The sequence below is a fragment of the Pelophylax lessonae genome, assembly GCF_965119305.1.
Source record: "Pelophylax lessonae genome assembly, chromosome: 3".
Taxonomy (NCBI): domain Eukaryota; kingdom Metazoa; phylum Chordata; class Amphibia; order Anura; family Ranidae; genus Pelophylax; species Pelophylax lessonae.
This window is the reverse complement of record NC_138770.1, coordinates 100,168,095-100,191,257: the sequence shown is the minus strand read 5'-3', so window position 1 is coordinate 100,191,257 and position 23,163 is coordinate 100,168,095. Positions and strand designations below refer to the sequence as shown.

Below are 23,163 nucleotides of genomic sequence, written 5' to 3'. Positions count from 1 at the left end.
ATCAGAATGAAGTTTTCTGCTGATTAGTTTATGTCTGAGGTTGGGTGGTTGTCTGAAAGCCAGTATTGGAGGTTGTTGGAATATTCCTTTCAGAGTTTCATCTTCTGCTATGATGGGTTGTAAATCTTTGATTATCTTTCTTATCCCTTCTAGTCCTGGATTGTATGTGGTGACTAGAGGCACACAGTTATTTGTTTTTTTCTCTTTGTATTGGAGAAGATTTTCCCTTTGGGTTTTCAAGGCTGTGTTTATGCCGGTGTTGATGGTTTTGTCTTTGTAACCTTTCTTACGGAAGGAGTTTGCTAGTGTTCTGAGATGTTTATCTCTGTCTTTTGGGTCTGAACAGATTCGGTGGTATCTGATGGCCTGGCTGTGTATGATGGCCCGTTTAGTGTGTTGGGGGTGAAAACTGGAACTGTGGAGATAGCTGCATCGGTCAGTCGGTTTCCTGTATATCGAAGTATGAAGCTTGTCATCCCTGATGTATACTGTGGTGTCTAGGAAGTTAGCATGCCTGCTAGAATAATCCATTTTAAGTTTGATAGATGGGTGAAAGGTGTTGATCAATGAAAAATGAAAAAAATTGTTTGAGATTTTCCTCACCTTCTGTCCATATGATGAAAATATCATCAATATAGCGATAATATCTGTATGGCTTATGTTGTATGCTGTTTAGGAATTTGTCCTCCAGATCAGCCATAAATAAGTTTGCATACTGGGGTGCCATTTTACTTCCCATAGCAGTACCCATACACTGGAGATAGATGTTGTTATTGAAAGTGAAGTAGTTGTGTGTAAGAATGAATTCGATGAGCTGTGTAACATCCTCAGCACTGTATTTGTGGTTTGGTGAGGATGATAAGAATCTGTGACATGCAGCCACTCCATCCTTGTGAGGGATGTTACTATACAGCGATTCTACATCCATAGTGACTAGAAGTGTATTTGGTGGTAATTGTTGTATATTGTTAAGCTTGTTAAGAAAGTCAGTAGTGTCTTGAAGGAAACTCACAGTATTCATGACTAATGGTTTTAAAATATTTTCTACAAGGCCTGAGATATGTTCAGTAAGTGTATTCATACCTGTTATGATGGGTCTGCCTGGATTTCCTGGCTTGTGAATCTTGGGCAGCATGTAGAAGTCCCCAATTTCTGGATTATCCGGAATAGCATTGATAAGTTCTGAATGTAGGTGGGTTGGTGTAGTTTTAATGAGACCTTTTAATTGCTTAGTAAAATCCTGGGTTGGATCATAATCCAGTTTTTTATAGTAAGTAGTATTTGCCAGCTGCATCTGGCCTTCTTGTATATATTTGTTTGTATCCATCACAACGACTGCTCCGCCTTTATCTGCTGGTTTGATGGTGATGGCCTGATTATTGCGCAAATCGTGTATAGCTCTTCCCTTCAGTGGTGAAAGGTTGTGATATCTCCATACTAAGCCGTACAATGTAGAAACATTAAAGAAAAGCCATCTAAGCAAAGGTCATCAACTCAATCTCCCATCAGGTAGGTGCTAACCATCTACAGGAGCCCTCATTGAATACTTGGCTAGAGTTCTGCAGCAAAAATAAATACAGACTTGTAAGTGATTGTGCGGATCAGTCGTTGATCCAACTCATAGGAGAGCTGTTCATGGCCTGAAATGTTTATGCAGAGCATAGATCTCTTATACATCTACTTGGCCGCATCCTGTACATACATAAAACATAAGAAGCTTTTATCCTCTTGGGTATTGTCATCTATTGTTCAAGATACAATAGAGTGTGGTCTCAGCATGTTTTTAATGTGACACATTCCAGTATTTACTTGTGTCAGCATAATGTTGTCTTACCACATTAAAGTTTACTGATGATCTCCACCACTGCAGTTTATTGACATTGATCTTGGCCATACTAAAGGATTTAAAAGTCATACTATGGAGAGGCGTCAATGAAAAGCCACCTAAGCACACCTTTAGGTTATATATACAGTATCCTTAAGTGTTCTTGGACAAATGTAGGACCTAATCTGTGTAAACCTGGTCGCAAACACCAAATGGCTCTATTATTTTTCAAAATGTACTCATTACGCTTTGACAGGCACATAATAGTTAAACTAGGAAGCCTATTTATAATGATCACCTACAATTATCGCTTTTTTGATACACTATAATTTGTCGGATTTTGCTTCTTACACAAGCTGTGCTTCCCCCATGATAATCAGAAAATTCTGATGATTCTCCAAATGCATTAAGGATACTTGCGGAAGCTGCAAAAGCACAAAGGAGTTTAAAAGCTAAATGCCAGAATAAAAAATAAATGTTTCCTAAACACCACACACTGTACTTATAGAGACACGGTCATCTTGACATGCCAATGTAGGATGACAATTTCCATATAAATGCTCTCTCCTCCCTCCCCAACCTCTTACTTTGGCAGCTTCCCACTGTTCCTGCCTCACCAACACCAAAGTCCCTAATGTCGGCTGGTGTTGGACCGTGACATCATGCCTTTGGTGGGTCAAATGAATGGCTGCTAGGCTCCAGCATTGTCACTGGGGAGGAAGTCTCATGCCTCCCCATTACCAGAGGCAGATTACAAGTGTCTTCAATGTAGGCAGGAGCTGTAGGGAGTGCTGGTAAGGTGACTATTAGGGCTTCCAGAGACACTGTCAGTTCCCCCCCAGCCACACAAGTTAAATTAAACTATAATATATCATTCATATATAGCAAAGCCAGGTTTTTACCACCTGACCTGGTTTTTACCACCTGACATTTTGAGTTCCCCAAAATATATGGGTGCCCTCCTCAAAACACAGCTGCCGATGCTCCAGCAAGCAGCAGGGGAAGGGGGTCCTGCCTACAAAGGAGGGCAAGTAGATGGTTGCCCCTTCATGACGAACTGGTCTTAGGTACCCCTCGACCATTTACCAATTCACCATGAATGCAGATAAGAAGGTTAAACATGAGATGTATAAAACTCCGCGCAAAAGGACTCTAATAGGATATGCCCAAAAATTCTGCAAAGAAAATATGTCCCAGTGACAAGTGTGTGGAGTAAATATAATATATAGATAATGTGTATGAGTGTAGGCTGCAGCCTCCCTGAATATTAGTCCGGGGACTAAATATAAAATGGATAAAAGATAGGGTGTTGGCGCTGCCTATTTAAAAAACAATAAAAATGTACAAACTGTAAATGCAATAAAGTGACAGTGACAAATAATTTAGCGTAAATATTGCATGCTAAAACATAACTCAATACAAATGAGTGCTAATCTAAATAAAGGTGCTTAGCAGATAAAGTGCTTATCAAATAAAGTGTTGTAGTGCACGTGCAAAGAAATCCCAACTATATCATATAGTATATGGAAAGTGCTGTAAAGAGCTGGGGAAAGAACTAATATACAAAGGATAAATATACAAATACCGAAAAAATGTAATAAAATGAAAACACAATCAGAGTGGTGTTGGTGTACAAATAGAATATACTAAAAGGAAACACAATCCAAATGGTGCTGGTGTGCAACCAATCTGTGAATAGTCCCAACACAATCCAAATAGTGCTGGTGTGCAACCAATCACTTCCGGTTCCTGCACACAGAGAACGAGGCTTGGACCACACCGCGCTCCACACTCGTACCTGTGCCGGTTTACTTATTTCTGATTGTGAGTACCTCTCTGTTTTATATTGAATAAACCTCCTAGACAGTATTACGCTATGTGCCTTGTCTATCTATCATCCCTTGGTATACGGCTATGAGCTATATCTGGCGGACCTCTCGGATCATCCCCAGCCTATAGGAGAATAGTAGGATCCACTAATACCCCAGGGATACCTCCAGCTAAGACCTCAGGGACCACTTCAGGGACCCATCGACCCAGGAGGAGGGGAGACACCGAGACCCTTGATCCTTATACACCCGCCTTATACCCCTGTGTGGGGTGGGTGCTTCTGGTAAGCGAGCCTTTTTCACCAGAAAGGACCACGCAGCACCCTACCACACGGCACGGGGTCACCCTTTTGAATACAGTGATTGTCACCTACCACTCATATATATATTTTTTTTCCTGCACAATATACTCAGTCACTGGACTACAAAAATTCCATCATTGGGACTATTCACAGATTGGTTGCACACCAGCACTATTTGGATTGTGTTGGGACTATTCACAGATTGGTTGCACACAAGCACCATTTGGATTGTGTTTCCTTTTAGTATATTCTATTTGTACACCAACACCACTCTGATTGTGTTTTCATTTTATTACATTTTTTCGGTATTTGTATATTTATCCTTTGTATATTAGTTCTTTCCCCAGCTCTTTACAGCACTTTCCATATACTATATGATATAGTTGGGATTTCTTTGCACGTGCACTACAACACTTTATTTGATAAGCACTTTATCTGCTAAGCACCTTTATTTAGATTAGCACTCATTTGTATTGAGTTATGTTTTAGCATGCAATATTTACGCTAAATTATTTGTCACTGTCACTTTATTGCATTTACAGTTTGTACATTTTTATTGTTTTTTAAATAGGCAGCGCCAACACCCTATCTTTTATCCAAGAAGGTTAAACATAAATACACACCCTACACATTTTAAAAAAACCCTTAATTATCCATTTTAAACTAAAATTCTGAAGATATCCCACAACATCTGATCTAGCAGTGGAAGGGCAGAGGAAGAAGGAATAGGGTCCCCCCTTCCTTACTGATCAAAATCAATTTGAGCACAAAGGAAGTTCCTGCCACTGTCAGGGTAAGCACCCAAGAACTCTGTGGAAGAAGTACCCTGTGACATCACTGCCCATCTTGGACAAATACCAAATATGTGTAGTGATGTCAAGGGGAATTATTTTACAGCACTCTCCATAGACATGTAGGAAGAAATATATCCCAAGTGTCAAACATCCAGCAAAGCCCAACAATTTGTCAAACATCCAGCAAAGCCCAACAATTTGGGGAAATGCATCGGAGGGCGTGGTTTGGATGGAGCTTGGCCTGATGCTGCATTTACTATAGACATTGTTGGGCTTTCTTAATGTGTGGTACTTGGGATCTTTTGGTATTACATGTTTACTCATTGAGCGGAGACAAGTTCTCCCCCAGGCTGCACTCTTTAGAGGGAATCACCAGACCTGGACAGATAAGGAGCCTGGAGTAGAACCCTAATCTATGATTTTGATTCTCCATAGATTGTTGCATGTTCACTAGAAAATGCAATCATGCAACAGCCAAACTCAGGCAAATATTAGTAAAAAGAGATCAATGTGATATCAATGTGCAGGGGAGGTAACATTCATTCTTTTGTTACAGAAGATGAATGTTACAGTCAAGACCTTTTCCTAGAATAGAAATTAGATGGATGACAGGGAATGTAATTATATTTTCTGTATCTTGAGCGATTTTTAACACTAAATTGACATGACACTGTACATGTTCACCAAAGTTTTCTGGGCAAATTTTGAGTGAATGGGTAAAATCATTGATAAATATACCCCTTAGGCTGAATTCACAACTTTGCAATTTTTTGATGTATAGTGAAGATAGTGTTTGAGAGAATACTTATTAAATTGTACCGACATCCCTTAGGGTCAAATTGTAAAGAGTTGGGAAAGAACCCAAAGAAGAGGAGAGGCAAGACCAGGTGACAGACGTATGATTTGGGCGTTTCTCCTTCCCCCCACACCTATCGGGGTTCCTTGGGACCTTTTGGTTGGTGCGCTTGAGACATCAGGTCCTCCTTATACAAATGTTTATTATATTGTAATACTGTAATACAAACTAACATTATTATCGTTATACAGGAATACTCAGGAAAATTGAATGTTACAGCACAAATTAATATATACCCCTGAAGAAGCAGTAGGAAAACTGCGAAACATGTCGGGTTTATCCGGTAGTCATATCAGATGTATTAATTAATAAGATCTCTCAAATGTACTCCTGTATTTATACTGTTCCATGTATGTTTTGTGCTTTTTATTGCTTGTCATTTTAAATTTTGGAATAAACTTTATTAATTTTAATATATTCTCCTTACTTATGCATTACCCCATGTATTAGAGCTAATTTAAAAATCCCAATTGCCCTCACATGTTCTATTTCCTCCTTGCCTGGTCTATCCATTTCTAGGAAGGTTTCTTCCCTCTTCATCTTGAGGAGGACAGACCCTGTCACCTGGTCTTGCCTCTCCTCTTCTTTGGGTTCTTTCCCAACTCTTTACAATTTTGATGTATGTGTTTTTCATTGAAATAAATGGAAATTTCTTAAAATGCATGCATGTCTCAGCTCTGGTGGCCTCTCATCAAGATCATGCAGAGCCAAGGTCTCAAATCTAGAGAACAATGTACCGGTCGTTAGATGTCCACTAGAAGTCAAGGCCCTGAGCCTTGTAGATACCATATGTGACCATTTACACTTCAGAATATGTAATGCCTGCCCTATAACTACTATCATATCTGTATAGCATCAAATTGGTTACTTTGGGCAACACAGATAAAACATTATTTCATATTACGTTATTAAATTATCCTCTTCCACATTTGCTAAATTTTAAGATTTATTACATGACACACAGGGGAAGATCAAACTAAAGGTAAAAAAATAATTAAAATATGTATAGTATTTCCGATCAGGTATCTCATTGTGTGCACCAGCTGATAGAGAGAGGAGTGGCGACAATAGTAATGGAGACCGCACACCGGGACTACCATTTCCGGGTACGGCGCACACAAGCGGAGAGAGCCAGTGTCCTGTGTTATCCTAGCCGCGAGGCAACACAGGAGCTCAACAGCGGTTTTTTATCTTATTGACCCTATACTTTGGGTCGAGTTCTGTTTGCTGTGTCACCTACGTTTTCTATTTGGAGTGTTTTTACATTTGGAGTGATTTTAAAGTTTGAGCTGCAGTACCGATCGGGGGTTTTATGGATATTTTACGGATGTTTTATATGAAGATTGATGTGCATTTTTGAGTTCAATAAAGGTCTTAAAACCTTTTTACACTATGAGTTTCTACCTTTTTCTTCCATGCTGAATGCTCATCCATATCCATAAGGAGACCATCCACCCGCACATCCATACAAAGGAGCAGCAGAAAAAGCGTTTTTGATTCCTATTGGCGTATGCCATTGGAATCCACACCTTCTGGTAAGTGTGCTACCTTACCCCTTGGCACAGAGTGATAGAACCCAAGGACCACCGGCACCACCGGCACGACCCTATCCCCACACTAAGAGACTTTTTTTTTTTTTAAATCAAGATAAAAAGTTTATTGAGAAATCGCACATAGAAACAAAGATTGCAACAAGCAGATTGGATCAAAAGGACATCTACAAATAAAGGCACAGAATCGTAGACAGATCTCAGCAACATAGCCAGTATACAGCATGAATCAAAGAACAGCCTGAACCAAAAACATAACGCAAGGCAACAGTCCCATAACCCAGATCAAAATAATTCACTAAGAGACTTTTGAGCACGTTTTTGCACTTCCCAATTTATGTTCACTTCACGGACTATTTTTACACTGGACTTTTTTGTTTAATTATAATTTATTGTATAGCCCTTAAAGCACTTTATATATATTTATTGCTTACACGTTCGCACGTGCACTTTAGTGGCAAACCACATATTGCTCATATCACAGTGATTTATCAAAATTTATTGGTTTATTATTTATATCAGCAAACAAGGTTATATAGCACGGAAGTATTGTTTACACGTTTGCACGGTCACTTTCATTGCTAAATCGGTACTATTAGGATAGCGCAGTATTTTTTACCATTTTTTATGCTTGAGATCACTATCTATGCATAGAAAGTGTTTTTTGATTACTTGCTGCTTCCCGTAAATTAAACAAAGATACCTAGGCGCGAGTATATTATCCTTTTTATCTTAATGGAGAACAGCATCAGCCTCCAGGTACAGAAAGTCTAAATTAACAAACACAGCTGTACAGAACATATTCCCAGTACTTTTTGAGCAGACAAGGAACAGACGGTCAGTATATTTTTTATTTTTTTTACAAAAGTATTTTCCCCTTTTATTTTTTGTATTATTTTTAATAATTCCTTCCCAGCAGAAGCTGTCCACACTATTTGATAACTAGGTAATTCCCCACCCCTCCCCTCTCTATGACAGTATCATCACCCAGTAGACATTGTAAATGCTGTAATTGAGTGTATTGTTTGGCTGGCAATGCAATCAAGAGATACTTTGAAGTTATTATTGAAGAATATAATCTCATACCTCATCAAACCTGGCCTCATCCTCACAGTTCTCCAGCACACGGGTGTAAAATGAGAGGCCTGAAACAGAAGAGGAGACATTTTATCAGAGCGTAAGAAAAGACTGATGAGATAACATAGTTATTAGGTAACATTGCTTAGCCTGCTATGGGTTCAGAACTCAGAGTTGGAACACACTGGGCAACTCATATTTTGGGTCTCATGTTTACACAAGGTATACCAAACCTCTTCCTGAGTCGCGTGGATATAGACCCAGACATTAGATGACATTCTCCAATTTGTTCTTTTTTACCTGGACCAGGAGATCACCTAATATCTATGGAAGTGTCATAAAATGCAAGCCTAACTCTGCAAGGGTTAACTGCTTGGAAAAAATATGTAACGAAGTTACAAAAGTGCGCAAATATGTGAAGAAAACAAAAATGTCCATAAATAAAAAATCAATTGAAATGTCCATAAATAAAAAAAATCAAATGAATCAACAATTTGAAATAAAGTCTATTCCATATCACCCATCATTCATCAGTTGGAAAACCAACTGATGAATGATGGGTGATATGGAATAGGTGAATTAACCTCTTACCAAAAAGCAATCCATAATCGTGACTTTAAACAAAAATACAATCTTGTGATGACACCCAGTGATGTGAATGGACTCTTACCACAACTGACAGAGAATGGAGCATGTACTGTGGTACCAGGGAATCCAATAGATCAGCCAGATACGATGGAATCTCAAGTGGGATGGACGGATCAACAGAGCTTCCCAGTTATGGGGGTCTGGAGGCTTCCAGAGGTAGGAATGCCAACACGGAGACCGCAATAAAAGAGGAAGGGACTAATAGTGCATTACCCACGGTTTATTAAATAAGTAAAGGTAAAAAACACTTACATACATCCAAAGTGGTAGACAGCGAATACTCAATCAAAAGTCACGGTCGCCTGCAGTGCGATCCGAGACATGTAGCAGCACGGCTGGCTCCCCCCCGACGCGTTTCTACTGATAAGTCGGCTTCTGGGATTGGTGCTGGAGCCGCGCTGCTGATTTCTCTCATTAAAAGGCTTAGTAATGGAGACTTCCGCGCCGGCCACGGCGGGGACCCGGAAGTGCGATGACGCACTTCTGGTATTTTGACCAACTTGCACCAGCGGTCACTTCAGGAAGAGGATGCACTAACAAACGGTCAAGAGGGAAAAGAACCGCTCAAGTGAGGGGATAGTTCCAAACACATCCAACCCAGGTGCAGGCACGGATCCGCAGTCCTGATAGCAGCAAATGGAAGAGCACAAAAAGCCGCACAACTGGTTGAAGATGCAAAAAGTTAAAATCCAAATTTATTTTGCAGGCAAAAAGATAAAATCATCCAAGATGAAACCAAAACAGTCGGAGACATGGGGGGGGAAAAGGGGAGCACGGCGGTTGACGCGTTTCACGGAGTCTTCCGCTTAGTCGTAACCATGCTGTACAATACAAGACACTGCTATATATAGAGGAAAAGGCATTTCAAATAACATGTACCTCCCAGAATGTGCTTGATTGAGCCCACACAGCTGCAGATACTAAATCCCAATTAAGGGCACACAAACAGCCCAGCAGGAATTGTATGTTTGCTTTTGCTTCACCTTTTGTCCAAAAACGCATAGCAAAAAAGTTCTATAAATGCATATGCGAAAAAGCTTTCAATAAAACTAAGGAAAAAACAGTAGTGATAATATAAAAAGACAGCTGGTAGAAGCCAAAAAACTAACAAAAACAAAGTAAAGGGAGAAAAAAAAAAAAAAAAAAAAAGAAAAACGAAGAGAAAAAAACGAAGGGAAAAAAAAAAAAAAAAGGGGGAAAAAGGGGGAAAGAAAAAAAAAAAAAAAAAAAAAAGAAAAAACAAGAAAAAGAAAAAAGACAAAGAAAAAGTAAACAGTAAAACGGAAGCATATAGATGTGTTCATACCCAGATGGAACTATGGTATAAAAAGAAATGGTGTATAATATAGTCATGAAGAGCATATATGTGTAAATATATAAGTGGTACACATAAAAATAATAAATGTGTAACCACAAACACATACATCACGTCCATATAGCATATGAAACAAATAGATAAATGGGGGGGGAAATTGTACACATATGTAATAGGTATGAGCACAACAAAAAAACCAAAAACGTATAACCCCATCCATTGAGTGGTATATCTGCAACTGTGTTCACATACATAGGGCAATCCACCCAATCGAAAGAATATAAAAATAACCAATGAGATATGTAAGAACACTAAACATTACCATAAAAATAATAATAAATACATAAATGCATAAACATAGAAATCCTGTGTGTCTTTATCAGCATAATGGTATTATTATCCCCTATAAAGATATAAAAATAGGGACATTTAAATGGATATATACCCAAGACATTGGTAACATCTCAGGCATATCCCACATCGATCTAACAAAAAAAAAATATATATATATATATATGCTTACGTGTACATGTCGACTTAGATCATACTGAACACAGAGTATAGCATGCACATGTGTGAACCACCGTGCATATAGCACAATCAATATCCATAAAGGAATCAGCCACACATTGCATAAATATATAGCCATGGAGGCAAGCCGAACGGAACAACATGCATATATATCGATGAACACATGCATTCCAAAAAAAAAAAAAAGATGCAGAGACCGAAATGGGACAAAAGGGAAGGAGAAATGAAAAAAAAAAAAAAAAAAAAAAAAAAAAAAAAGAAAAGAAGAAACAAAGAAACACTAAGACATAGAATGGCCAATCAAAGAAACATGTACCATGTATGTGTATGGGATACAGGTAGCCCTCTCTGTATGTATAGTTAAATGTATGTACCCACGAATAGATACATGAATCATTACTGGGAATAAAAGTGAGTAACATCCCATTCAAAGTTTAAACCGCCAGGTAAGAGGATGCACTACACATGACACCGGAGCTCAGCAGGAAGTAAATTTAGGGTTAACTGCTTGTTTGGGCATAGGGGACTTGTTAAAGTAGATGTATTTACTCGATCCTTCTCTCATGCTGCTATACTAGTTCTTGCAGTTTCTTCTCCCACCATGCTCCAGTGGTCTAAGGTTCTGACATCATCATGACCAATGCCTTGCATTGGACGTGATGACACCGAGGGACAGTCCACTGGTGATGAGTAGGGGAGCACCTACTACCGGGAGTGGAGGATCTGGTAAGTAAAGGTACTGTTATTCCCCTTTAGACTAAACAAGCAGTACCACTTACAGTGTGGGTATAGTCCCACTACTAGGGATAGTTCAATTTTCCCAGATTTGGGCTTTAAAAATATATCAAATGTCAAATGTTATAGCATATATGAAAAACCATTTACTGCGTTAAAACATTACCTTTATTTCCCCCCCCCCCCCCCCAAAAAAAAAAAAAACATATGCTAAAGCCCAATTAAAATTGCCACCATGTCCTTTATAATATTCCTTTAGTGATGGCTAACAGAATGTCCATCAATATAAGCGGTATATGGCACCCTTTAAATTCTCAGTATGAAGCATATTTTTCAACGTTCATTGGTAAACTGTAAATACTGGAGACGTCAAAGGATTTCCATACTGTGAAACTTTCCATGAATAATTCCACATTACATCTACAGATATCTGTGATGGATGTAAGACGTAAGGCAGCAAGCCTCATTCATAAGTGTTCTCCTTAGCACACAGGAGTTGAACATCTCTTCCAGAATAAGCACAGTCTGGAAGTTCCACTATAAAGTCCACCAGGACCCTTAGTCCCTTTATATATGAGCCTTGTTTGTATTCTGAATAATACATCCACAACGATCAATATAACAATATTGTCCCTCCAATGTTGTAATGAAATATGGTGTAATATTAAATTTTGTCCCAGCAAATGACTGTTCTTATTTATTCATTAATCTCCACAGGTAATCCTCAGTGCTGAGGTTATGAAACACAAATGAGAGATATAAACCACCCAAGCTATAACTGCTTGCCACCCAGGCCACTTCAGACATTTTCTTTCTACATGTAAAAATACTCATTTTCTTCCCAAACATTAGTTAATCAGGTATTTTTTTTAAGCAGAGGCCCTAGAGAATAAAATAGTGTGTGTTGCATGTAAATGTCACTTTGTATTTGTACAGCAGTTTTTCAAATGCATGTTTTTTGTAAAAAATTAATTTTAATGAAATTTAGTAATAAAACATAAAAGTGTAGCGCTAAAAGTATTGATGATCACAAAATTGATAAATAGTGTCCAAATGAATGGAAAAAACTACTAATCACAATGATGTGTATAACGAAGAGAAGGAGTGTCCAAATGAATAAGTTCCAATATAAATGATATAGAATAAAATCATAAATCCACGTGTACAATATTGCAAGAAGTGATTCGACCCGTGACACCCAGGGTATGTGAAGGAAGGGAACACCTCGGTGATGGGATATATTAAGCAGCTTACCAGATTTCCTTGGCTGCTCAACTTAATGAGTCAGCCTCTCCCAGCTGTTAATCAAGGCCGCTGAAGATCTGATGTTAAAGGGATGCTTAATCGATGCAAGTAGACCACCTCTCAAGAAGCATGTAGCAGATCAATATAGGGTTCATACTCCTCAATATTTTTCTCCAGCATAAATGAATGTGTGGAAAGAAAAGAAAGCGAAGCCCATAGCGTAATCCCGTTTAAAAATAATATTCCACTTTATTAAAAAATATTACTCACATTTTCTCAAGAATAAAATAGCTTTGTCAAATCGCTAGACAGGGGATGGAGGTGCGGCGTCCCGCGAACAATCCCAAGTAGCAAAGGATAATGAAGGCCAGCTAATTTCCAGGGGGCGTGTGGACGTTGCGTCTGGAGTCGCCAACGTTTCGTCTCAATAGACTTCGTCTGGGCGTGAAATTTAGTGCACACAAACACAATAAAATACCCATTATTTTTGTAAAATTTAAAAGACGATGTTACACAGAGTAAATAAATGCCTAACATGTCACACTTTACAATCGCATGCGCCCGTGGAAGGATACCAAACTACGGTACCTAACAATCTACGGAGGATTTAAATGCCTTTACAGGTTACCAGTTTTGAGTTACACATGGAGTCTGGTGCTAGAATTATTTCCCCAACTCTGATGTTCGTTGTGATACCTCACGTGTGGTGGGAACACTGTTTACATGTGTGTCTGGAACCTATGTATGTTCGGGCGGGGGGGGGGGGGGGGGCGTGGTGCTTTACATTTTTTAAATTGTATTATTTATTTTATTTAATCACTTTTGTTTCAATCACAAAGGATGGACAACATCCCTTGAGATAGCATGGGCAGTGACAGGTACTCTTTATTGAGAAATCTGGAGTCTATTAGACCCCAGATCTCTCCTCTGCCCTTAAAAGCTTTTGAATAAACCAAGATTGGTTTGATCATTTCACAAGCCAAGCCAATAATGGCTTGTTTACATCTGAACCAAACCAGAAGTGACAAAATGCTTGTTGCTTCTGGTTTCCAACACCATAGAGATGATCGGAGAAGTTCCGGTCCTTTGTCATCTCTATGGTAAGTCGTCAGAATCACCAGCTTCAGTCCCAGACTCCCTGGTGGGATGAGAGAGCCTGGAAAGCAGTGTTCATTTTGATGTCAAATTTTGATTTAGTTTTAGTCATAGTCTTTTGACTAAAATGCCATTTTAGTTTTTGTCCTATTTTAGTCATTTTAATTGTTTTAGTTTTAGTTGTATTTTAGTTGACTAAAATCTCCAGTACATTTGTTTGTGCAACAATGCAACAGAAGGACAGATATGAATGGGGCCCTCAATTTTTTTCCAGCCTCTCCAATTGTTTCCTTTTAAATTTGATTTCAAGAAGATTACGAAACAATAATGAAAAAAACAAGCACACGTGTATGTTTGGGTATGGAAAGGAAAACAAAAAATCAGATTATTAAGCCTAATGAGTAGTGTGGGCACTAAACTATCATACTGTATTAGCTGGTGGAGACTGCCCTGTCTGTTTTCCCTGTCACTCACTGTCACCAGTGCTGACACTGAGCAGATAACGATGAGAAATGGCTAATTATGTCCCCACCCCAGTCTGTCTTCTGATATATTCTGAGCAGCACCGTGACAGCGCCCTCTGTTCCTTACAGTCCATCCTTCTGTCAGAGTCTTCCGACTTTAGCCTAAAGATTGTGGATTCTATTTGCAAAAATCTACAAAAAAAAAAACATTTTCCTTTTTCACCCATTCATAAAGCCTGGCATGGAAATCATAGAGAGGACGGGAAAAATAAATTGGTGTCTCTCAGAGATGACATCTGATAGAAGAGATAGAAGAGATCTATGCACTGGTTGATGAGATCTTGGCACTGGTAGATGAAATTTTGATGCAGATATATGAAATCTAGGTGCTGGTAGATGTGATTTTGGCACTGATAGAAGAGATCTTTGCATTGATTGATGAGATCTTGGCACTGGTAGATGAAATTTTGATGCAGATATATGAAATCTAGGTGCTGGTAGATGTGATTTTGGCACTGATAGAAGAGATCTTTGCATTGATTGATGAGATCCTGGCACTGGTTGGTATAATCTTGCCACTGGTTGGTAGGACCTTGACACTGGTTGAAAGGAAACCACAACTTACATACAAGTTAATAGTACCTATATATCTCAAGGGTGTATTCCCTATACTAAAAGGTTATCCCTGATTTGTAAATAATTAATGGTATACATCTATTTGAGGAATTTATTCCTCACATATCACAAATCTATATGATATGTTACCACATAATGAGACTGTCAAATAAAAAGCAAATGTTAAAGAATATCTCTAAGCTAAGCTACAGTAAAGCACAAAGTAAGGCCAATATTGAGGGGGGGGGGGGGTCTTTACAAGACCCTTACACCAGTTGATGAGATCACAGCACTTATTGACCTCTGGCAGTGCTTGGTGAGATATTGACACTAGTTAATGAGATCTTAGCATTGGTTGATGAGATCTTAGCACTAGTCAGTGAAATTTCAGCACTATTCGATGCAATCTTTGCACTGTTTGATGAGATCCCAGAACTGGTTGATGAGATCTCAGAACTGGTTGATGAGATCTTAGGACTGGTTGCTGAGATCTTGTCACTGGTGGATGAGATCTTGGCAATGGTGGATTGTATCTTGGCACTGGCTGATGAGATCTCAGCACTGATTGATGAGATCTTGGCACTGGTGGATAAGATTTTGGCATTGGGTAATGAGATCTTGGTACTGGTGGAAAAGAACTCAGCACTGGTTTATTATATCTTGGCACTAGCTAATGTGATCTCAGCAATGGTTGATAAGATCTTGGCACTGGTGGATGAAATCTTGGCATTGGTTGATGAGATCTTGGCATTGGTTGATGAGATCTTGGCACTGGCTGATGGGATCTCAGCACTGGTTGATGAGATCTTAGCGCTGGTTGCTGAGAACTTGGAACCGGTGGATGAGATCTTGGCAATGGTGGATTGTATCTTGGCAATGGTGGACTGTATCTTGGCACTGGCTGATGAGATCTCAGCACTGATTGATGAGATCTTGGCACTGGTGGATAAGATTTTGGCATCGGGTAATGAGATCTTGGTACTGGTGGATAAGAACTCAGCACTGGTTGATTATATCTTGGCACTAGCTAATGTGATCTCAGCAATGGTTGATAAGATCTTGGCACTGGTGGATGAAATCTTGGCATTGGTTTATGAGATCATGGCACTGGCTGATGGGATCTCAGCACTGGTTGATGAGATCTTAGCGCTGGCTCCTGAGATCTTGGAACCGGTGGATGAGATCTTGGCAATGGTGGATTGTATCTTGGCACTGGCTGATGAGATCTCAGCACTGATTGATGAGATCTTGGCAGTGGTGGATAAGATCTTGGCATCGGGTAATGAGATCTTGGTACTGGTGGATAAGATCTCAGCACTGGTTGATTATATCTTGGCTAATATGATCTCAGCAATGGTTGATGAGATCTTGGCACTGGTGGATGAAATCTTGGCATTGGTTGGTGAGATCTTGGCACTGGTGGATAAGATCTCAGCATTGGTGGATGAGACCTCAGCACTGGTTGATTAGATCTTGGCACTGGTTAATGCGATTTCAGAGCAGAAATGGTCCACACAAAGTGATGGGATAATAAAGAAAAAGTTTGAGATGTCATCAGAATGTAAATAAAGAGGACATTTTCCAATAGAGACACTTGTTCATGTGACAGCTGTCACTGGGGAATCGGATTTCCCTCCAATATATTTCTTTTAATTTCTGTCTTCTGAACAGGATCCTGGAGGAAATTCCCTCAATGGGATTCAGACACTAAAAATGTGTTTTAACCATTCCCTGTTTCACTTAGAATAGATGAAAAGGTTAAAAGTGTATATTAACCCCTTTCATGCCTTTAAAAGGTTCTGGAAGCTGGGGGCAGAGATCAGCAACCATGTGACCACTGTGATTGGTTGTCACAGTGGTCACATGATCAGGAGCCATTCTATGCTGAGAGTGCACAGCGAACGCGCTCTTTTTTTTTTCCGCGGTGGTGCAAAACTACACCGAAAAAACCCGATAAGTGAACCAAAAAATGGTGGATGTGGCATGTGGATCACACACAAAAAAGTGCACTTAGTGGTGTGTTTTGTCAACCCCCAGAAGGTGGGGCACAAGGCTCCTGACAGGGACAAGGGGTTTCCAATGGTCTTCCTAGCCAGAAGGCCTGGCAGACCCCATTCTTCTAGGCAGCCGAAGCCTCCCCTAATACTAGGTCGAGGGGATCTCCTGAAGAGAGACCCCCCAGGGACAGGGGAGGAAGGAAACAGAAGGCCATACATCCTCCCCCTAGACTTCAGGGCAAGCCCGAGGACTCACACCCTTCATCCGTGAGAACAAAACACACACATAAGTGAGAAGAGACAAACGTGGGAGAGAAATAAATTTAATAAATAAGTGGCCGTGTCAAATGCGCAATGGCCTAGGCCCTGAGGCCTGGTAGACAAAAATTGCCCCCGAACTTAGCCAAAAGGCCAGGCCCTAAAAAGCGCAGTGCAGAAAAAGTGTTGGATACTGTGACCATGTGGCGGTTCACACATTGCAGTCCCACACCCAAGTGTTACTAAGAGCACCTCTGGGGCGACCACTCCCAGGCACAGACACCGCGGACTCTCTGCCTTCCCAGCCCATGGCCAGACAAGGTAGCACGCTCAAACCAGGAGGTAATGGACCCTTCCAGCTTTCTCTGACAGGACTTACTCCCGGCCCCCAATTACGCCCAGGCGCTACGGTTTCAGTCCCTGCCGATACTAACTTTCCACGTCCCCATCACTCCAGCAGGTTTGCATAGCCACCACCAAAACCTGGTCAGGTCAGATGACAGCACAGCGCCCCCCCTGGATTGCTGATAAGAAAACATACTACACTTAATCCTAGCCAATAGGCCGAGAAGCGATAAGGCGCTCTTAGCACGGAAACTTTGGTCGCCCAGTGACATATATTTATGGCATGTGGGCAGTAAAACACATATGTACAGTATGTGTTATGTGGGGAGCAACAGGTTACCTTAGGAGGCCTTTTACACGACAATGGTGGCCTGGCCTGCTGTTTTCTCCTCTGCATCAATGTGCGCTGCATTGCGCTGACATGCGCTACCATGCATTCCTTGATCTACTTTTTTTTCCCCTGCAAACCAGAGCATATCAGTGCAATGCACCAGTGTAAACTGCTCCCATTTACATACATTTTTACAGGTCCTATCGTTGGCATACATTATAAAAAATGTACCAACACATCTGGAATGGATGGAACCTAAATGTAAAGATTTGGATCTACAGACTTTGCAGACTTTATTGCAAAAATTAGTAAATGCACATAGATCATTAGATCAGATTCTGCAAAAGTACTACCAAAGTTGGACTAAGCCCTTAAGTCAAGATTGAAACAGCTTCAGGATTTATTAAAGTCAGGCTGTACCATGGAAAAAATGTCTGTATTCTAAGCCGTATCTGTGCAGCAGCAGATGTGTTGTGATGAGTTGTCTTGGAGGGGAATAGAGGAAGGACTCCCAAGGTATGGAATAAACCCCTTTGTGGATCAGTAATGGATGACATTGTTTTACTGCACTGTTATTGAGAATGACACAATGCTTAGCTTACAAAACTCTCTCCTGACTATAAGCCGTGATTGGCCGCACACAAGATCAATGTGACACTTTCATTGATGCTAAAATTGCCTCTGTTCTTCCTAAGCTGGTGATTCCCTGCTTTTATTTATGGAGAGGATGTGTCCCCATTGCAGGCTATTAGATGGAATTACTGTCCTCCCGCTAACATCATCATTCCTCGCTATAACTGCTTCTATTGTCCACAGTGTGACTTCTAACCGGTGACCGGTGAAATATAGGGGTCCATCATCTGTTTTTATCTGTTAATTTTGTCCACAGGTTATCAAACACAACAGACGTAGGGTCTATTCACACCTGACTATTACGGTGCACTGCGGTAACAGTGCACGTGCGCTATTGTGGGCGCTATTGTGGGCGGCCCGTGTGGTTGCTGTAACTCACTCAGACAGGTGCAATAGAAAACTTGTATTGAAGTAATGCAATGACAGTTCAAAAAATCCCAGAGGGATGCCCGCCTAACCATGTATGCTCATGGTTTCCAACTATGTAAACATGACAGTTATCACCCGGGTTGACAGTTTCTGAAATGACCTCGTCTGGAACATTTCCCTACAGCTAGTACTGTCCCCAACAGGCGGGGTACCTATCCCTACTCTACCAACCCACAAATAGCAAGCGCAGCCTGGTAGCCAAGGCCTTAAATAGGCTCTATCTGAGCCAAGATGGCTTCTGGAGTCACATGGGTTGGCAACATCCAAATAGGTTCTTCCCCAGTGACACAGGAAACCACAGAGGAACTGTATTTTTCTTGACTTCCTCTCCAGCTGCAGAAATTTAATGTGGATAAGTGCAAGATAATGCACCTGGGGCGTAAAAACCCAAGGGCAGAATATAGAATATTTGACACAGTCCTGACCTCAGTATCTGAGGAAAGGGATTTAGGAGTAATTATTTCAGAAGACTTAAAGGTGGGAAGACAATGTAATAGAGCAGCACAAAATGCCTGCAGAATGCTTGGATGTATAGGGAGAGGTATAAGCAGTAGAAAGAGAGAAGTACTTATGCCGCTGTACAGAACACTGGTGAGACCTCACTTGGAGTATTGTGCGCAGTACTGGAGGCCATATCTCCAGAAGGATATAGATACTCTAGAGAGAGATCAGAGAAGAGCTACTAAACTAGTACATGGATTGCAGGAAAAAACTTACCAGGAAAGGTTAAAGGACCTTAACATGTATAGCTTGGAAGAAAGAAGAGACAGAGGGGATATGATAGAAACTTTTAAATACATAAAGGGAATCAACTCGGTAAAGGAGGAGAGCATATTTAAAAGAAGAAAAACTACCACAAGAGGACACAGTTTTAAATTAGAGGGGCAAAGGTTTAAAAGTAATATGAGGAAGTATTACTTTACTGAGAGAGTAGTGGATGCATGGAATAACCTTCCTGCAGAAGTGGTAGCTGCAAATACAGTGAAGGAGTTTAAGCATGCATGGGATAGGCATAAGGCTATCCTTCATATAAGATAGGGCCAGGGACTATTCATAGGATTCAGATATATTGGGCAGACTAGATGGGCCAAATGGTTCTTATCTGCCGACACATTCTATGTTTCTATGTTTCTGAGTTGCTGAAATGAGGTTTAAACTGCATTTTTTTTTTATAAAACAAAGACACAGGAGCACCTATCGTTAGGAGACAAGGAGGATTATATATGATATGAAATGTTATTTCAGCAGCAAGAGGGGAGTGGGCGGGCCCTGACACAGGAGCCGACAGACAGGGAGGGGGGGAGGGGCCGGAGAGCTGCGGCTGTCAGAAGCACGTAGACTGACCACAGTGTCAGGGCTCAGCAGCCATGATACACCGTGGTCAGTTTACAGGGGGGAGGGTATAACCAGGTAGGATCAGCCAGGTATTGCAGGTCATACAGGGGGCCAAATTACAAAGCACAAGCACTGTGCTGTATAACATGCTTTAAGGGAACGGATCCATTTTTTTTTTTTTTTTTTTAGGGTAACGAACATTTTAAGTATTTTTCTGTGCATTGGGGAAAATTGAATGTTCTCAGGCTATGTTCTCTGCAGATCAAATATGTGAATTTGGAGGATACCACACATTGTGGGTCACTAGATTGAGCGTAGGAGCATATTCATTTCCAATGATAGTCAGCACCATCTAGTGGCTATAATGACACAAAACTAGTTTACGTGCAGATACGACGGACCATCAGCTCTGTGACTTTTTAGTTATAAATATACCACATAGTACCTGGGATCTATAAGATAGGACCTATTATAAACTTTGCACTCATATATGCTTTTTTTATTAAAGTGCCTGTATAAGGATTCTGTTGGTGCACAACATATATCACCCATTATTCTCATTGGTTACAGCAGTTCGGCTACTCTAAGGAAAAGACATGAACAATATGGCAAAACACTAATTCTAAAGGAGATTATTTCAGCAGGAAACACAAAGAAATGGTCTCCAGGCTGAATGATGAATCACATTATACAATAATAACAGGACGGAGGGGAGAAGTGCCTACAGGCATCACCTTTACTAACGATTCATTAACATTCTCTTGTCAATCAGCATTTCCTGCGGTGAGGCTAATAAGGCCGCACAGAGTCCTGACAGGCTGGCCATACACGCTTATTTTCATTTATTTTTTTAAATTCAGCCTACAAGCTAAAACGAAAGAAATCGTAAAGATTTCTCCATCCATGCTACACAGCACAGATGGATGAATATCCCACTGTAGCTATTGTATTCTGACTGCTGGAACAGCCATCTATCAAAATACCAGAACACATGATTGGACGCAGGCACGTTTGACAATTTTCAACCCAGCTCCTTTGATTTTTGGCAGGAGGGGGCCAATAAGGACACCCACAGAGGGAATTTTGGTTAGTTCATCAATTCGCATATCATATGGCCAGGAGAACTCTAAAAAAAATCATCAATAATCCCTGTCTAATATGTATATTTCCTATGATAGTTAGCGCCATCTAGTGGCCATCACGAGGTATTTTCCCTTAAAGGAAAATATTGCAGTTTGGCCACTAGATGGCGCTAATTATTATAGAAACTATACATAGTAGACAAATTATGGGGATTATTGGCGACAGCTGAGCAAATGCTGAGGCATTTACACAGCAATTTGTTTTCTAAATAGATCCCACTTCTACCTCTGAAAAGTTGAAAAACAACTATACTGATCAAGTAGGAATGGGTACATACCATCCACACCCCTCGCTGATGCATTTCACCCTCTAAAGCTAGCTATACACCTACATATTTATTTTGTTCAGCTTATGGACTGAACAAAAGAAATCAAACAGATTCCTCCATCCACGCTAACAATGCAGATGTGCTCAAAGTCCGCCAGAGTCCATAGTGTAAACAGTTTTCTAGGTGAAAAACAGAACGGGTGACACAAATCTTCCACCAGATCCCCCAAAGGTGTATTGTCACCTGGTATATTGACTCTCACTACAATGAGCAAACAGATTTCCCAATTCTGCCATATGGAGCATACCAGTCACGACTTAGTTCCCCAACAGCTCCTCTTTACAATTAGTGATTCACATAAGCTCCTAACCTCAAGATCCATAAAAAAAGAAGAAACTCTATAGTGATTACTGATAACATTTGCTTTATTAAATAAGAATATATTCCACTCATGTTGGAATGTGAAAAGACATGCGCCTGCAAAACACAGAGAACCGCTGCTGCCTCGTCTTACAATTAACCACTGCCAATGGTGCAGCTAGATGAAAAGAGCCCCCCAGAGATGGGTCACTTAGGCAGACTGCAGTGTCTCCAGTTCTCTTCTGGACCAATAAGCTCCGTCCGATACGTTTCATTGTGATGATGTCATCAACAGGGGCATGGAATTCAATTTGCAAGGAGAGATTCATGCCCCAATGACATCATCATGACGAAACGCATTGGAGGGAGCTTATTGGTCTGGGAGAGAGAGCCAGAAACACTGCAGGCTGGCGACTAGAAATTGCGTCCTGGCACGTGGCTTTTGTCAGCCGCTCACATCCGCCTCCCACTTGCCAACCATGCAATAGCTGAAAGACGACTACAGCACGGTGGTCGAGTTCTTGGAGGGCATCTATTGACGTCCTCCCAGAACCTGCCCCCTCCCCCCTGTGCACCCCTCGGGAGCACTCTGTGATCACTGTGTCCTTCACACACAGCTGAACATAGATTGAGGTAAAGGACCGACTACAGCAGCCCTTTACCATGTAATCAGCTGTGTCCAATCACAGCTGGTCACATGTAAACAAAGAAGCAAAGAAACAAATCACCGCTCAAAGTGCTGACAGCTGGGCCAGTAGGATTCCCAAGTAAACTGTAGTAGTCCTGCAAGACTGGGTGCTCACCAAGGTCCGCAACCTAAGAAGTCCATATGCATGTAGAAAGAAAGTGGCACTTCCAGTCTCAGGAAAGTAGAAACTTGAGTTTTATTTCTTCAAATCAAAAAGTCCAACATCGACATGTAAACAAATGCTAGTTATCAGTACCGATAACCGGCTACCTTGTGACAGGGGACATTTACACTGATAACCAGGGCACTGATCATCAGTTCCCTGATGATCAGTGCAGGCCCATTAGTGCCAACCAGTGTCCATCAGTGCAGCATTTCAGGGGCCCATCAGTGCCACCTATCAGTGACCATCAGTGCCGCCTATCAGTGCCCATCAATGCTGCCTTATCAGTGCAACCTCATCAATGCAGCCTCATCTTAATCCATAGAATGCAT

General features: G+C 40.7%; 1 protein-coding gene across 12 annotated transcripts in view; it reads right to left on the bottom strand.

Annotated features, from left to right (window-relative positions):
- OTOF (otoferlin) overlaps window positions 1–23,163 on the bottom strand; it is a 588,950-nt gene that overhangs the window by 504,066 nt on the left and 61,721 nt on the right. For all 12 annotated transcript variants that reach the window (XR_014225011.1, XM_082249402.1, XM_082249403.1 and 9 more), the window contains exon 2: window positions 8,243–8,301. Coding sequence is in view for 11 of the 12 variants with exons in the window: in XM_082249402.1 (XP_082105528.1) it covers window positions 8,243–8,301 (59 nt within the window). In the remaining variant the exon portion in view is untranslated. The remainder of the gene's footprint in view (window positions 1–8,242; window positions 8,302–23,163) is intronic.